The sequence below is a fragment of the Equus caballus genome, chromosome 2 (genome assembly GCF_041296265.1).
Source record: "Equus caballus isolate H_3958 breed thoroughbred chromosome 2, TB-T2T, whole genome shotgun sequence".
Classification (NCBI taxonomy): domain Eukaryota; kingdom Metazoa; phylum Chordata; class Mammalia; order Perissodactyla; family Equidae; genus Equus; species Equus caballus.
Window position 1 is genome coordinate 90,953,998 of NC_091685.1, and position 14,105 is coordinate 90,968,102.

The 14,105-nt window shown below is 38.4% G+C and overlaps 1 protein-coding gene across 8 annotated transcripts in view; it reads right to left on the minus strand.

Moving 5' to 3' along the window:
- The window catches only part of ARHGAP10 (Rho GTPase activating protein 10), a 287,552-nt gene that overhangs the window by 104,521 nt on the left and 168,926 nt on the right, over positions 1 to 14,105 (minus strand). For 6 of the 8 annotated variants that reach the window (XM_070261551.1, XM_023636458.2, XM_023636456.2 and 3 more), the window contains 2 exons: positions 10,256 to 10,330; positions 3,652 to 3,739 (listed from right to left, as the gene is read on the minus strand). In XM_070261551.1, coding sequence (XP_070117652.1) covers positions 3,652 to 3,739; positions 10,256 to 10,330 — 163 coding nt within the window. The remainder of the gene's footprint in view (positions 1 to 3,651; positions 3,740 to 10,255; positions 10,331 to 14,105) is intronic. The other 2 variants (XM_023636457.2, XM_070261549.1) reach the window with 1 other exon arrangement.

Here is a 14,105-nt window from a genome sequence, read left to right on the forward strand (position 1 = left end):
ATCCTCTGGTAGCCACAATTTTACCTCACATACAATTTATGATGCCACAGGACGCACACACAAAATGACAACTGTAGGCAACGAAACCAAAACTTAAAGCACTAGTGAAGAATAATCCGTTCTCTTATTTCTTCTCTCCCTCTCCTTCATCCCCTACACTCTAATTTAAAGAAGAAAAATAAAATTAATTACACCACAGCCTAAATACGGAGAAAGAAGGGGCAATCAGAAGTAGAGTTTTGGGTTTGTTTCAAAATACGGACAAGCAGGAAGTAGCAAAGAAGAAAAACGGTTATCTGGCAGAAAATGAAAGTTAAAGGGTGCTGAAAAGAAAAGTAGGAAAATTGAGAACACTTAGAAAAACCATAGAGAGCACTGTTTTTCCAATAAAAATAAATTTGTATCTAAATCTCTTCTACGAGCTACTTATATCATTGCCATATGTCTAGCTAGGCAAGGCAGCATAAAAAATAAGTATTAAATACTGTTAATGGTAGGGAAGCAGTAATAAAAATGGCAAGTTCCCCAAACAAAATTTATTACACTGAGTCATCATCTCTCTCAACTTCCCATCCAATATGTTTTGAGCTACCTCTCTTTGCCACCTGTTGGGCTCTGCCTGGGGATATAAAGCATAATATTTACCTAAGCTGGCATTTTCCTCCCCAAAAGTTGCATTCCAATTTCCAGGTTTTAAAAGTTTCTTGCAGGTAAAAATCATTTAACTAAAAACCTCATAAAATAGCTCATTTGTCCCCTCTCAATCAGAAACTTGTAAAGAACACATTGCTGGAAATCAAAATTATGGTCTGGATAGGAAATCAATCAGATGGCTGATATTCAGCTCTCTAAAAACACTCAAAACTCTCTAAAAACTCAAGTTAGTAGAAGAAAAGGCAGATGTCATACGTATGTCCACTGTGCATCTTTTTCTTTCTCCCAGACCCTGGAGATTTTGCTTATTATTTGGGGGGTTTGGCTATTTCCCTTTTTCCACCTCCAACTTCCTATCTAATAAGGTGGCTGGGTTATTTGCAGCGAGATGAATTCAAAGGTAATAGCTTTTTTGGTGAGACAAGCTATGTTCAGCTTCATGCTATGGTGCCATAAGTGATGGAGCTGGGATTCCAATTCAGCAGGCTGGCTCCAGAGGCCATGCTCTTGACCATCACACTGTATCACCTCTTGTGCTGAAAGAAATACACTCACTTGGGCCATAACCGAGTAGCCAAAATGGAGGTAAACAAAACCTCAGTTTTCTCCCATTTGGTGCATGACCAGAAAAAGTGTCAATTTAATCCTAATTACTGCATTTTCAGTTGCTAAAAATAACATAGGGGAAAAGAACAGCAACCTAACTTTCAAATCTCCCAAGGCATCTGCCATTTTATGATAATCACTTTATCACATTCAAGCAGAATGTGTATATTGTTAGGAATGAAGTTATATAATAATAGAATCTCATAAATGTTGCTCTGTTGGCAATGTTTGCTTAAAAGTGGAATTCAATAGGATGAAGCAAGCAACGTAATGAGAAAAAGGCAGAAAGCAACACAAGACCAGAGGCAACGAGGTCCTAGCTTCAGAGTTCAAGAACCAAAAAGAAATAGTATGTATTGAATAAAAAGATCCTCTGGTTTATTAAACTAATCTCTTGCCCCCACCCAATGAAAAATAGAACCATGTGGAGCAGGAAAAAGAAACAACATGTAATTTACAACAAAAGAACTGGATTTTTGTCCCTATTTTCCCACCGATATCTGAGTCACCTTGGTCAATCCCTTTAATTGTACTAGGCATGAGTTTACCAAACAGTAAAATGGGTTTAAAGCTACCTCCTAGAGTGGCAGCATCCTCTACTGGTCACGTTACCATACGCAATTCATTGCATTTTTATATCCCTCACTCATTCTTTCCTTCATCCATCCAATACAGGCTTTCTCAACCTCAGCACTAATGACATTTTGGACATTTGGGGGAAGGGCGGGCTGTGTTACGCATTGTAGGATGTTTAGCAGCCCATCCCTGCTCTCCACTCATTAGATGCCAGTGGCACCCCCTCTTCAGCAATCCTGACAACCAAAAATGTTTCCAGATATTGCCAAATAGCCACTGGGAGGGGGGCAAAATCATCCCCAACTGAGAACCACTGCTCTCACATTTGAGTGACAGGTATAGCTCTAGATGCTGGGGACACTGCAATGAACAAGACACATAAAATGTCTATCTTCAGGAAGCTTACATCCTGATGCCAGGGTGGGAGCTAACGAGATTCACTTTTACTATAATTCTCATCCAAACTAGTTAGTCACTCTCAGTGGCAAATGAGGCATAAACATGTAGATTCAGCTTTAATTTCACCCCTTTACAGACTACTGATAATAATAATGTACTTAACAGCTTAAGAAAAAATTTTAAACAGTAGCTAAAAATCTTTTTTAAATAAAATCCTTGAAAATAGGTAACACACACCTAAACCCACTAATAAATTTTAATTTCATTATAAAGTGGGACACCCAGACAACACAGGCCTCCTGCTGTAATAGCCACAAAGAACACAGCACCACAATAATGTATCCTTGCGACAAACAAATAACAAAACCTAACCTGAAACTAATAAAGGCCGTAGATTTAACTGTTAGTTTACAGGAAAAATGATAGATAACAGAGAAACAGGTTAAATGACCCCATGAGGCTTCAACCAGCCATATCTAAAATGTAGAAAATTCTACGTAAAAAATGACTCAGGTTTGTCAACAAATAAATGTGGGAGGGGAGCGGCTGAGGGAGGGGACCCTACAGATGAAAAGCAACTTAAAAGATATCAGCCAAACGAAATTTGTCAACATTGTTTAAATCCTGTAGTGATTAAATCAAATATAACAGACTTTTTTGAAAAGAAGTCAGTAAAAATGGAACATAGACTGAGTACTGGATGATATTAATTTTGCTAGGTATGATCATTATATTCTTTTTGTCTTTTCTACATTGTCTCTTTCTTAAAGTCCTTATCTTTTTGGAGATACTCAAGTATTTATGGGTGCAGCAATATGATGTTTTGGAAAGTCCTTAAAGTCTTATCCTAAAAAAGTGGCAGTAGGGAGATAGATGAAACAGCAGCAGCAGAATGTTGGTAACTGACTAAGCAGGATAATGGGGTCGTAAGGATTCACGACGCTCATCTCTGGTTTTACATATTTGAAATTTTTCAAATAAACATTTTTAAAGTATAAAATATATACGTTGATTCTAATGTGTTCATTGGAACCCAAATACTATTTACCTGAAAAACAAGCGTATTTGTTGGTTACAAAGGGAGTCTAAACCCTAAATAAAAGATTCAATAAATTCAACCAGCAGCCTTCTTCCTCACTATTTTATAGCGTTTAATTCCTAAAACTCACATCTACAATAGACATCTATTTCAAAACCTGAGTAAGTCTATTCCAGTTCTGTCCTGTTGTTAATTTACTAACAACGGATGTTCATCCGCTACTTACCTCACTTTCTGGGATATCATTACATACCTCCTAACCGTTCTCCTTTTTCATAAGATTTAATTAACTATTGAGATTTATGTGCAGAGTCCACATCCATTGTGTTAGAAACGCAAACAATGCACTCTTCCCTCTGGTCCTGAGAGGAGCTTACCTCAAATACTGTTTTAAGGCACTTGTGATTGTCTTCACTTCCCAGTCTATGGAATTCTCCAGGTCCACCTCATTACATGTTTTTACATCTATTGAGCAAGCAAAAAAGAAAATATAATTAAAACCTTGACCCTTCAAAGGTCCACTTGCCTGACTTACAAAGCTTCCATTTTCAAATGGCCAAACCACAAATAATTAACTCTGTGGCTTCTTAAAAGATATTATATATGCTTCCTTATAATGCTATAAGCCATGTTCTATTATTAGACATTTCTAGGACTTTAGAAAAGTGTAGTGGAGCTAAAAGTAAAACGATAAGGGCAGGGCTGGGAGGAGGGAAGAAATGGACATAGGATAGCATTTCACATTCACAACTGCAAAGCAGGTATAGCTATCATTATTATCATTATTATTATTATTATTATTATTATTATTAAAGGTACTACTCAGTAGCCATGGTTTACAGCATGTGGTATTTGCATTGTCTGTATATTTTAACACATTTCAAGTGGCATTACTGCTGCCACACTGTCTTACGACAGGGGAAACAGGCAGCACCATTAACGGTAAAATGGCTATTAGTTTGACGAGTTAGTGGGGGCAGGAATGATAAGTTTGTTCCCACACTTCTAAGATTTGTACTCATCATATTATCTTCCTGAAGATTAATGCATGATCAACCAAAATAGAAATATGATGACACATAAACTTAAAAAGTCATTTATGGGTAATCTTTCACATTAACACTACAATTTATACACTCATCTAGGAAATATTTATTGGAAGCCTCAGTGTAACACTTCTGACATTCATTCTAAATTAAACTAGTTGTCTTTGTCCTAAAATTATGTTAATGATGTATTCCTTTCAAACAGCTAGTAAGCTCTAAAGAGGAAGATGTGTGGCTTAAAAAAAAGGAGAGAGGAAGAGAAGAGACGTAGTAAATTCCAGAGAGGAAAAAGTCAGTCTTGGTGGAAATAAAAGAAAAGGCTGGTGGGAAAGACAAGCATCTGAGCAGGGTGGCATCTTCAATCCTTGGAAGGCTGAGCTACTGCACTCGGCTGAGGTATAGCATCACACACCTGGGCTTAAATCTCCACCATCACCCCACCCTGACCAGCCCCACTACCCCAGGCAAGTCGGTTCCGAACCTCCCCAACCTTCAGGTCTTCATCTGCACAATGGAGATAATGTAAACACTCTCACGGAACTACTGACAGCATCAAAGCACATCAGGAATGCGCACCGAGTTCCGCAAATTATTAAATGAGTAGGTAATTACTACAGCTGAGTCACTGAAAAGTATATCAAAGGGAGGGAGCAGTAAATGGGTTATGATGACTAATACCACACAATCAATAGAAACTTGCCTGGTTTTTAAGACTCTGATCATGCAAAAGAGAAATTAAGAGATTCGTGGAAGACTTTATTTCTCCAGAATGATGCTTCAACTAAGACCCAAAAAAACCAATTGTTCTGGGTGTTTTTTTTTCTCCCTTACACTGTATTTGTCTATGTAGGAAAGGAAACATCTTGTTAGTATTTCCTTTTTAAAAGCACTAAAAAGAAAACCCTGTCAAAATGGGACTACCACATTAAGTCATTCATGCCACTTAAAAAGTTTTAGTCTTCAGCATGAGGAAGGATGGATGACAACTCAATTTATTCCCCAACTTTTTAAAAATAAAGTAAAACAGGAAGTGGCGCTGATTTCACAGCCATAACGTCATACATATGAAGTCAATTACTCAAAAGTCTGGAGACTTTTTAAAGCACTTCAGCGGTTCTTGATTACAGCAACTGACAGCCATATGCAATAAACTACAACAATGGCAATTGACACTGATTACATTTTGATCAGTTCCTACAATTCAGAACTCATTTGTTACTGAGCTTGTCAGACAAGCCACAGATACATTCAAGAAATCAAATTAAGCACCCTGATTAAAGGTGCAATCCTTTATAACTAGGACTAAATAATTCTGTTCTAAAGGCTTTGCCAACCAATTACTTCAGTAACTGAATATTCTCTCTCATTAAATCAATTATTTAAATCTCATTTTAACATACAAGTCAGATAACATTTTCAATCAACTTGCTACCAGCAAATCACCATTTTAAAATCCAGAAGGCTTCTTAAGGAAATCTTTTATTTCCAGCTTTCTACCAGATTATCATTCCATATTTTGAAAATTATATTCTTTCTATGGAAAGATAAGCCATCCTTTGAATTCATGGGGAAAACAGCAGCTGTCACATCAGAAGCTAATGACTGCATAGTTTCTAGGTACTAATCTTCTACTGAATTTTCCCTGTTTTCAAATAACTCAGTCATCCCTAGCGGTTCTTCTCAATCAGTGGACGCACTGGGACTAGGGAAATTTGTCAATAACTTACCTGGGATTCAAACTTAAAAATGCATTTGGAGTGTTTAATCAGAATATATATGCTATCACAAATAAGGTAGAAATTCTGCTTCCTTTCTAGCCAAGGAATACCACCTCATGGATTAGTTTAAAATCTAAACTAACAGGCACAGATACAAACAGTTGACTTTTTATTTGGTTAAATATTTCATAATTACATAACCAGTGGTCATTCTTTGAAACTGGAAATTTTCAACCCAACCTAAATGCAAAGTGCTGGCACCCAACTGAACACTGACTTGGATCTCATTTTAAAGTACCTGAAGAAGCACAGTGATTGAATGAATTTTGAGAGTATACTTTATAATCCAAAGTCAGAACTTTTTCAGTTACATTAGTTTACTTTTTCCCCCAATCCATGTGAAAAAGCTGGCCTACAAAGAAAATAAACAAAGTCATATTTTTAAAATATAACTCTTCTGAATTAGTTTTCTTTCTGTTTTCTATGATTGTGTGTCTAAAAATAAATAAAATCATCCAGCCTTTTTTGCAAATTAAATTTAGAAATAACTACCCAAGTCACCAGCACACACAAGCTATGACCACATTTTCTCACAACTTCCCTTCCTCTGAGGTTTTCATTCTGAAGTGGGGAAGAAGGAAGAATACATCACAATTCTAACTCATCTCAGTTCTAACCTACCAATAATTATTGTAATGAATCTGCTACATTCTCGCTCCATTGACTCACCCAAAGACACCTCATCTGATATTTCTCCCTGCCTTCCCTAACTGCTTCAAATATCTATTAAAAAAAACTTTTACCAAACTATGTGTGTCCTGTGTTACGCAAAAGGGAAGGAAAGGAGAAACATCTGTGAAAGGCAGGCAGGCCACGGCTCACTTGGGCATTTCCTTCCGGGAACTTAAGAAACTTGGTCCAGGGAAAGGCTGGGAGGCTGCGAAATCCAGCAGACCACAACCTTCCACTCCCAGGATGGAAGAAGACTAAGAAGGCAAACAACTCTCATCATCCTGGGGAGGAAGGCAGCTGCCCACTCCTTCACGTGGCCTGGAGGAGTACAAATGACCTGCCTATTTAGAGAACTTTCTATAATCAACTGCCAATAGTATTTCATGTTGGCATCGCTGAAGAGAAAACAAAAGAGGTGGAGGGAGGAGGATGGGAGGAGAAGGTGATGGGGAAGGGGGAGAAGGGGGGAGGGGCAGGCGAGGAGTGGGGGGAGGGGCAGCGGAGGGGGAGGGGACAGGGACGAAGAATAATGGAGAGAAACATTCTTCTCTATTTTACTCTTAAATGTGAAGGGTGAAAACACACCAAAAAAGGAGACAAGTGAAGAAAATATGCAAGATATTAAGCATGCATCCTTTCTTTAGAAATCACAAACTTTTACACAAGAGTATTTAAATACTTAAAACATTTTAAACAAATATTATAAAAATATTTTATGTAGAAATGGCAATAATAGAAAAATAATCGAAGTAAATAATTAGCTCTCAAGAACTAAAGAAACCAAGTAAGGTATATGGAAGTTCTTGTCAAAAAATATTAAATGTCTTGGAACTTTTCTCAGACACTTAAAAATTAGATTATTTCTCATTCCTATAAAGAAAAACACATTACAAACTATTATTTGAAAAAATACAAATTTGAAATAAACATTACCTAGAAGAATAGCAATTTTAAAAAATAACTGCCTAGTGCCACAAAGGAGCAAAATCATCAAAATTAACTTATCTAAAGGGAGAAAAAACATTGATTGGTTTACAAGAGCAGAGTTAAAAATGTGGCAGACTTCCCCAATTTTTTTTCTCTGTAAGATATATAGCCCTAAAACAATGTAGAGAGGTGGAAAAAATTGGAGAAAAAGAATACCCAGGGGAGAATATATACACAACTATTCAGAAACTCTCTAATTCTTTTTTTGGAAGAGGTATAAATTATTTCAATTTGAACACTCACTGGATCACAGGATGAAAGGAAAGAATTATCTTAAGGAAATGTAAATTTATTAGGAGATAGTGAATAAATCTATTTTTTTGAGAGCTAAAGTTTGAGTTGGCAACAAAGCAACAAGAAAATGGTATGAATGCCAATAAAAATCCAAAGTTTGCAATTGACAATCAAACTCATACTAGGAATTACAGATTATTAAAAATTTATATTGGGGCCGGCCCTGTGGCCGAGTGTGGAGCGTGCTCTGCTTCAGCTGGCCAGGGTTCACCAGTTCAGATCCTGGGTGTGGATCTATGCACCACTCAGCAAGCCATGCTGTGGCGGCATCCCACAAAGAGAAACTGGAATGACCTACAACTAGGATATACATCCAGCTATGTACTGGAGTAGGGAGGAAAAAAAAAAAGAGGAAGATTGGCAACAGATGTTAGCTCACAGCCAATCTTCCTCACATACACGCAAAAAATTTATATTGTGTGGCTCACTACAATGAATTACTTAATAAGGAAATAACAAGTCGGTATCTTTCCCTTACATCAATCCTCCAACTTCCTCTGTTTGGAGAATGATAGGAGTGAAAACACAGTATTTCCTTGGCCAACAACTGAAATGAGGTTGTGTCGGGCTTGTGTCCTGGACTTCTCCACTCTGCGTCTCATGGAAAGTGAAAGCAGTTTTCCAGGTCGTGAATTTTTTAGGGTTTCACTATTTCAAAACACCTTGTAAATTAAGGACTATCTTGAGAGAGTTTCCCACGAGCGGAGGAAACTACCACCTTAGCTCAGGGATGCAGAGCCTGCGGGATTTTATGAGACTAAGAACACATTTTGAGACAGCTTAACACTTCAGCGTGACCACAGAAACATCCTTGTTCGAACCTCCCTTGAACATTAAACAAGTAAATAATAAAAATAATGCTAGGATCCTTATGACCAATTTACTGCCAAAGTGTGCCGTTCAGCCAAAATATCCCCTTCTGATACCCACAGAGTCTTCCAGTTCTAATCATTATAACACCATCTTGGAAATGAGAGAAGTGTTTCTAATTTTAAAATTAACTAAAAGCAGATGCTGTCATCCCATTAAACTCTTCCAGCTGCTACTGAACCACTGGCAACCTGAGTCTATTTAATTTGGAGACCACTAATGGTAAAAAGGAAAATCTGACTGCCAAAATTGCACACCCTAGTTAAACCAGAGAGGCAGAAAATGAAAACAGCTCATGAAAGCAAATGTATTCTAACACAGCTCTCCAACCAGTGACGGGCAATTTTTCCTGTGGTTAATAGCTAAAAAAAGGTGGATGCTTATTAAATCCTTAATTCAAATATAGCCAAACAAACAATCCTACCTGTAACACACCAGGTGATTTTATTCATCGTGGTTTATGCTTCCTAAAAATGAGTCTTTGCTACAATGCTTTAAGATGCAGATGGGTTTAAACGCATTGACAGCATACCTGGGGGCACTGTTAATACTGATTAATTAAAGTGAGATATCAAATTAATATTTAGCAAGGTCATAACGACAGATTGGGTTGACATACAGGCCCCTAAAGCCTGATGAGTTAGCATCACTCCTCAAGAGGCAGTCTGCTTTGGGGTGGGGAGAGAAGTGGGGCATCTTACAGGTGGCACTGAATTGACAGCAGTGTGTAATGTAAAAACGCTTTGTCATTCACATAATGTCTGCGGTAATCAAATGAATTCACTTTCTGGCTTCCTCTAGTCTGTGATGCCAAAGAACACTGTGTTATCAGCACAGATGGAGCATGCATGGTTCTGGAGAAGAGCCTGGTGCAAACTACAAACAAGCCACTGTGAATACCAATGAATCCCTGAGAATCAGACCCTTGCTGTCAAGTGACAGTTTTGGAAGCTCCATAAAAATGAGCGAGTCCCAGTGGTCTTGTCCAACCAAATGTACTGTCAAGACTCTGGACAGGCGATTTGGAAGCCATGCAAATCAGAGAGGCCTGGCTGCTACTTTCCTGTGAGAAGCAAGCACAAGAAGACATTCACCCATGAGCTGCATTCTTTTTTTCTTCCATTTTTTACTAAGTAAAGAGGGAGGGGATAATCTGTGCTGATGTACTCATCTACTTATCTGAGTCAACTGTCTCTGCTCAGGAGAAAACTACTCTATGCAGCAGAAGAAAGGAATGGATTCACAAGTATGCTGTACGTTCCTATGAAACATTAAGTTGTGAAGTCAATAAACAAACAAATAATGCATGGAAAATGATTAGAAAAGAGGCATACCCATCAACATACTCAGAAGTCTCTGGACCTTTGAACTCACCCCCACAACTCTGTACAATCCTTGGTCATTTATACCTATCGGAAGAGACAAAATGTTAGCAAAATCCAAGACTGTCATATTTTAAAAGCTGTCAACACTTGCATTCAGAATCTTTGCTAACTCACATTAGCAGCATTCCTGTTGGCTATAAAAAAGTTTGACAAAACCAAGTATTTACCAACTTGTTTTAGCAGGCTGGTATTCATGAGCTACAGTTGGAAAATAACCTCATAAAAACAATGTTCCGGGGCCGGCCCTGTGGCCAAGTGGTTGAGTTCCTACGCTCCGCTTTGGCGGCCCAGGGTTTCGCCGGTTCGGATCCTGGGCGCAGACGTGGCACCGCTTATCAGGCCACGTTGAGGTGGTGTCCCACATGACCCAACTAGAAGGACCCACAACTAAAATATACAACTATGTACTGGGGGGATTTGGGGAGAAAAAGCAGAAAGAAAAAAAAAAAGGATTGGCAACAGTTGTTAGCTCAGGTGCCAATCTTTAAAAAAAACAACAATGTTCCATGTTGACAAAATGTAATGAGTCAACATTAATGAAATAAGTTACTTAAGTAATACTCATGTGAATCAATGCAATTTGTAAAGATGCATGGTAACTCTCATGTTTATTATGTTTACTTATTCTGGACATTTTTCTCAAAAAGTTTTAGCCTTTTAAAAATAATATGGTGCCGATAAGTACACAGAAAAAAATCATTGTTTGGATGACTCTTGAAGACCATGGAAATGCATTTAAAACTAGGACAGAACTGGTTTTGGTTTTTTGGGTTTTTTTTTAAGAGCTGTTACATGCACTGTCCAGTTAGAAGCTCTGAATCTTCAAATGAGTATCACCACATACAACCCATCAAAACGAATCCAGTCCCGGCAGTCTCTTTGTGCAGAGAGCTGGCAACAAAGGATCCCTGTGCACAGCAGACAAGAAGTAAAGGCAAGAATGTTTATGGTCAAACATAATTTAGGACGTTGAACTCATGGCCTTGTTTGGATTCTGATTTGAACAAACCAATTGTAAAAGGACATTTTCGAGGCAATCAGGAAACTTAGAGTCGCATTATGTCAGAAAATGTCTATATTTTTTAAGTTACACACTGAAAGGAGTGAAAGTAACATTATCTTAAATTTGCTTTAAGATCGAGGGAAGGATAGAGGAGGCAATTTCAGCAAAATCCTGGTCATTGTTGAGTCTGAGCAATAAGAACATGGGAGTTCATTGTACCACACTGTCTACTTTTTTTTATGCTTGAAAACTTTCATAATAAAATAATGACTTCCAAAATACGTGACTTCTTCTCTTTATTTTTCAAAAGAATTGCAGCTTTCTGCTTGTGTTTATTTTCTGCACTACCAAGGTTAAAGCTAACAAGAACATGACTGGCTCACAAAGAGGTGATGCCTCTAATCCCCAAAGTTTCCAAAACAACACAACAGCAAAAAGGCCGCCAAATTTGCCCAAGGGATCTTACTTTCTTTTCGCCTCCCTGCACAGGGTGATGAAAAGAATATCAGACAGAATCTAAAGAACTGGATTCAAGTCACAGCTCAGTCCCTCCTGAGCTCGGAGACCTAGGGCAAGACAGGAAACCTCTCTGAGTCTTGATGCTGCATCTGAGATGAAGGAAGTGCCCTGTTACTGTGGGAGAGAAATGAGATGATACCAACACGTATTCTGTCAAATGTAACACACACACACAAGCTCTTATTACTCCTTGCAAAAATGAGTATTTCTTTCCCTTCTACTTCTCTTTTTTGCCTTTTATTTATTTCTCCTTATTCTTTTTTTTAAGCTTCTCAAATGTCCTATTTGTCTTTTATGTGTCACACTATGCTCCCCCAAAATTCGCATGTTGAATTCCTAATACCCAGAATCTCAGAATATGACTATATTTGGAAACAAGGTCTTTAAAAGAGGTAATTCCGTTGAAATGAGGTCATTAGGGTGGGCCCTAATCCAAAACAACTGGTCTCCTTATAAGAAGAGATTAGGACACAGACACACACACAGAGGGAAGACAACATGAAAACACAGGGAGAGGATGGCCATCAGCAAGCCAAGGAGAGAGGCCTTGGAAGAAACCAACCCAGCCAACACCTTGATCTCAGATTTCCAGCTCTGAGAATTGTGAGAAAACAAACTTCTGTTGTTTAAGTCCCCAGTCTGTGGCACTTTATAATGGCAGCCCTAGCAAACACATACGCCTCTCTCAACGATCTCAATAGAACTCAAAGAACCAGAAGAGCAAAGGCTAGCCCTTCAGTCTACTCACGTCTATTCAGACCGCTAACAAATCAAAGCAGCAGAGAGGCACCTTCCGAAGAGAGAATGCTCACTGACTCCAGCAGAGGAGACAAATACAGGTCAGCCCTGCCAGCAGTTGGAAAAAAGAAAAGGAAATTGTCAAAAAACACAAAAATCAGAGTTTGAGCCTATTACAGGAGAAAAGACTGGGCCTCACTCCTGCCTTCTCCTAGAGGCCAGAAGGCCATGGCCAGAATTTAAAATACCAGAGGGTTTTTTTCAATCCTGATCTATTTAAGAAACCTAAAACAGTTTGACCTCGGAGCCATAAGCCAAAAGAGCAAGTCATACTCTGCAGTCAAACAAACATCCCTGAACGAGAAGTGCCTGAAATATACGGAGAAATGAAATAAGAACGTTACTTCAGCAATAATCATCACTCTGTGCTGGTAATTACTATCAGATAATTGATCAAGTTCATCAACCGGAGAGAAGGAGAGTTAATTGCTAATGCATAATGAAGGGTGCAAAGGGGAATTAATGCTACTCAACACACTTTTAACTTTTTTAAAAATGAAATTTAAATAAACCTTGCACGGAAGCAGCTTGGAAACAGCATGTAAAACATACACATTCAAGTTGTGTAGGATTTTCGTTTCTTGTTACACTGTCCATAAAAGCTCTGGACTAAGAGAATTGTAACATACTCTATATCTATGGACACATACATGTCATACAAAAGACATGAAACAGATACATGGAAGAATAAAATCCAATCGATATGCCAAGTCCTATGAGTGGGTTTATCATATCCTCTCCAGCTTCTCTTCCAAATTTCCATCTTTCAGCCAAACGGATCACTATTTATTTTCTCTTTATTTTTTTTTTTTGAGGAAGATTAGCCCTGAGCTAACATCTGCCACCAATTCTCCTTTTTGCTGAGGAAGACTGGCCCTGAGACAACATCCGTGACCATCCATCTTCCTCTACTTTATATATGGGATGCCCACCACAGCATGGCTTGCCAAGCGGTGCCATGTCCACACCCAGGATCCGAACCGGCGAACCGTGGGCCACCAAAGAAGAACATGCAAACTTAACTGCTGTGCCACCGAGCCGACCCTGAGATCACTATTTCTAATTGCCAAGTATGAGAATTCTGAAATTCTCTTTGACTTCGTCTCTGTCACTTTCCAAATTCAATAGGTCAATGTCCACATTTTCTTCAAACTTCAGACTAACCTCTGCTTCTTCAACACAGTCTTGAATTTTATGCACACACATTTCTTAAGCCATCCTTGCAGGGAGACACACAACCATAATCCATTCTGAACATCATCATCGTTTTTTTTCTGTTTGTATTTTTCAAACCACTTTGATCATGTGAGATCTCTTCCATTCCCATTGAAGAGTAAGCCATCAGATCAAGTCCAAATTCCTCAGCTGAACAAGTATGTAAGGCATAAAGACATAAACATTCAAATGGGCCCCACCTCGCCAACCCACGTTTACTGCAGAGTATTGGCCTTAATCAGAGCAGATCCCCAACTATTACCC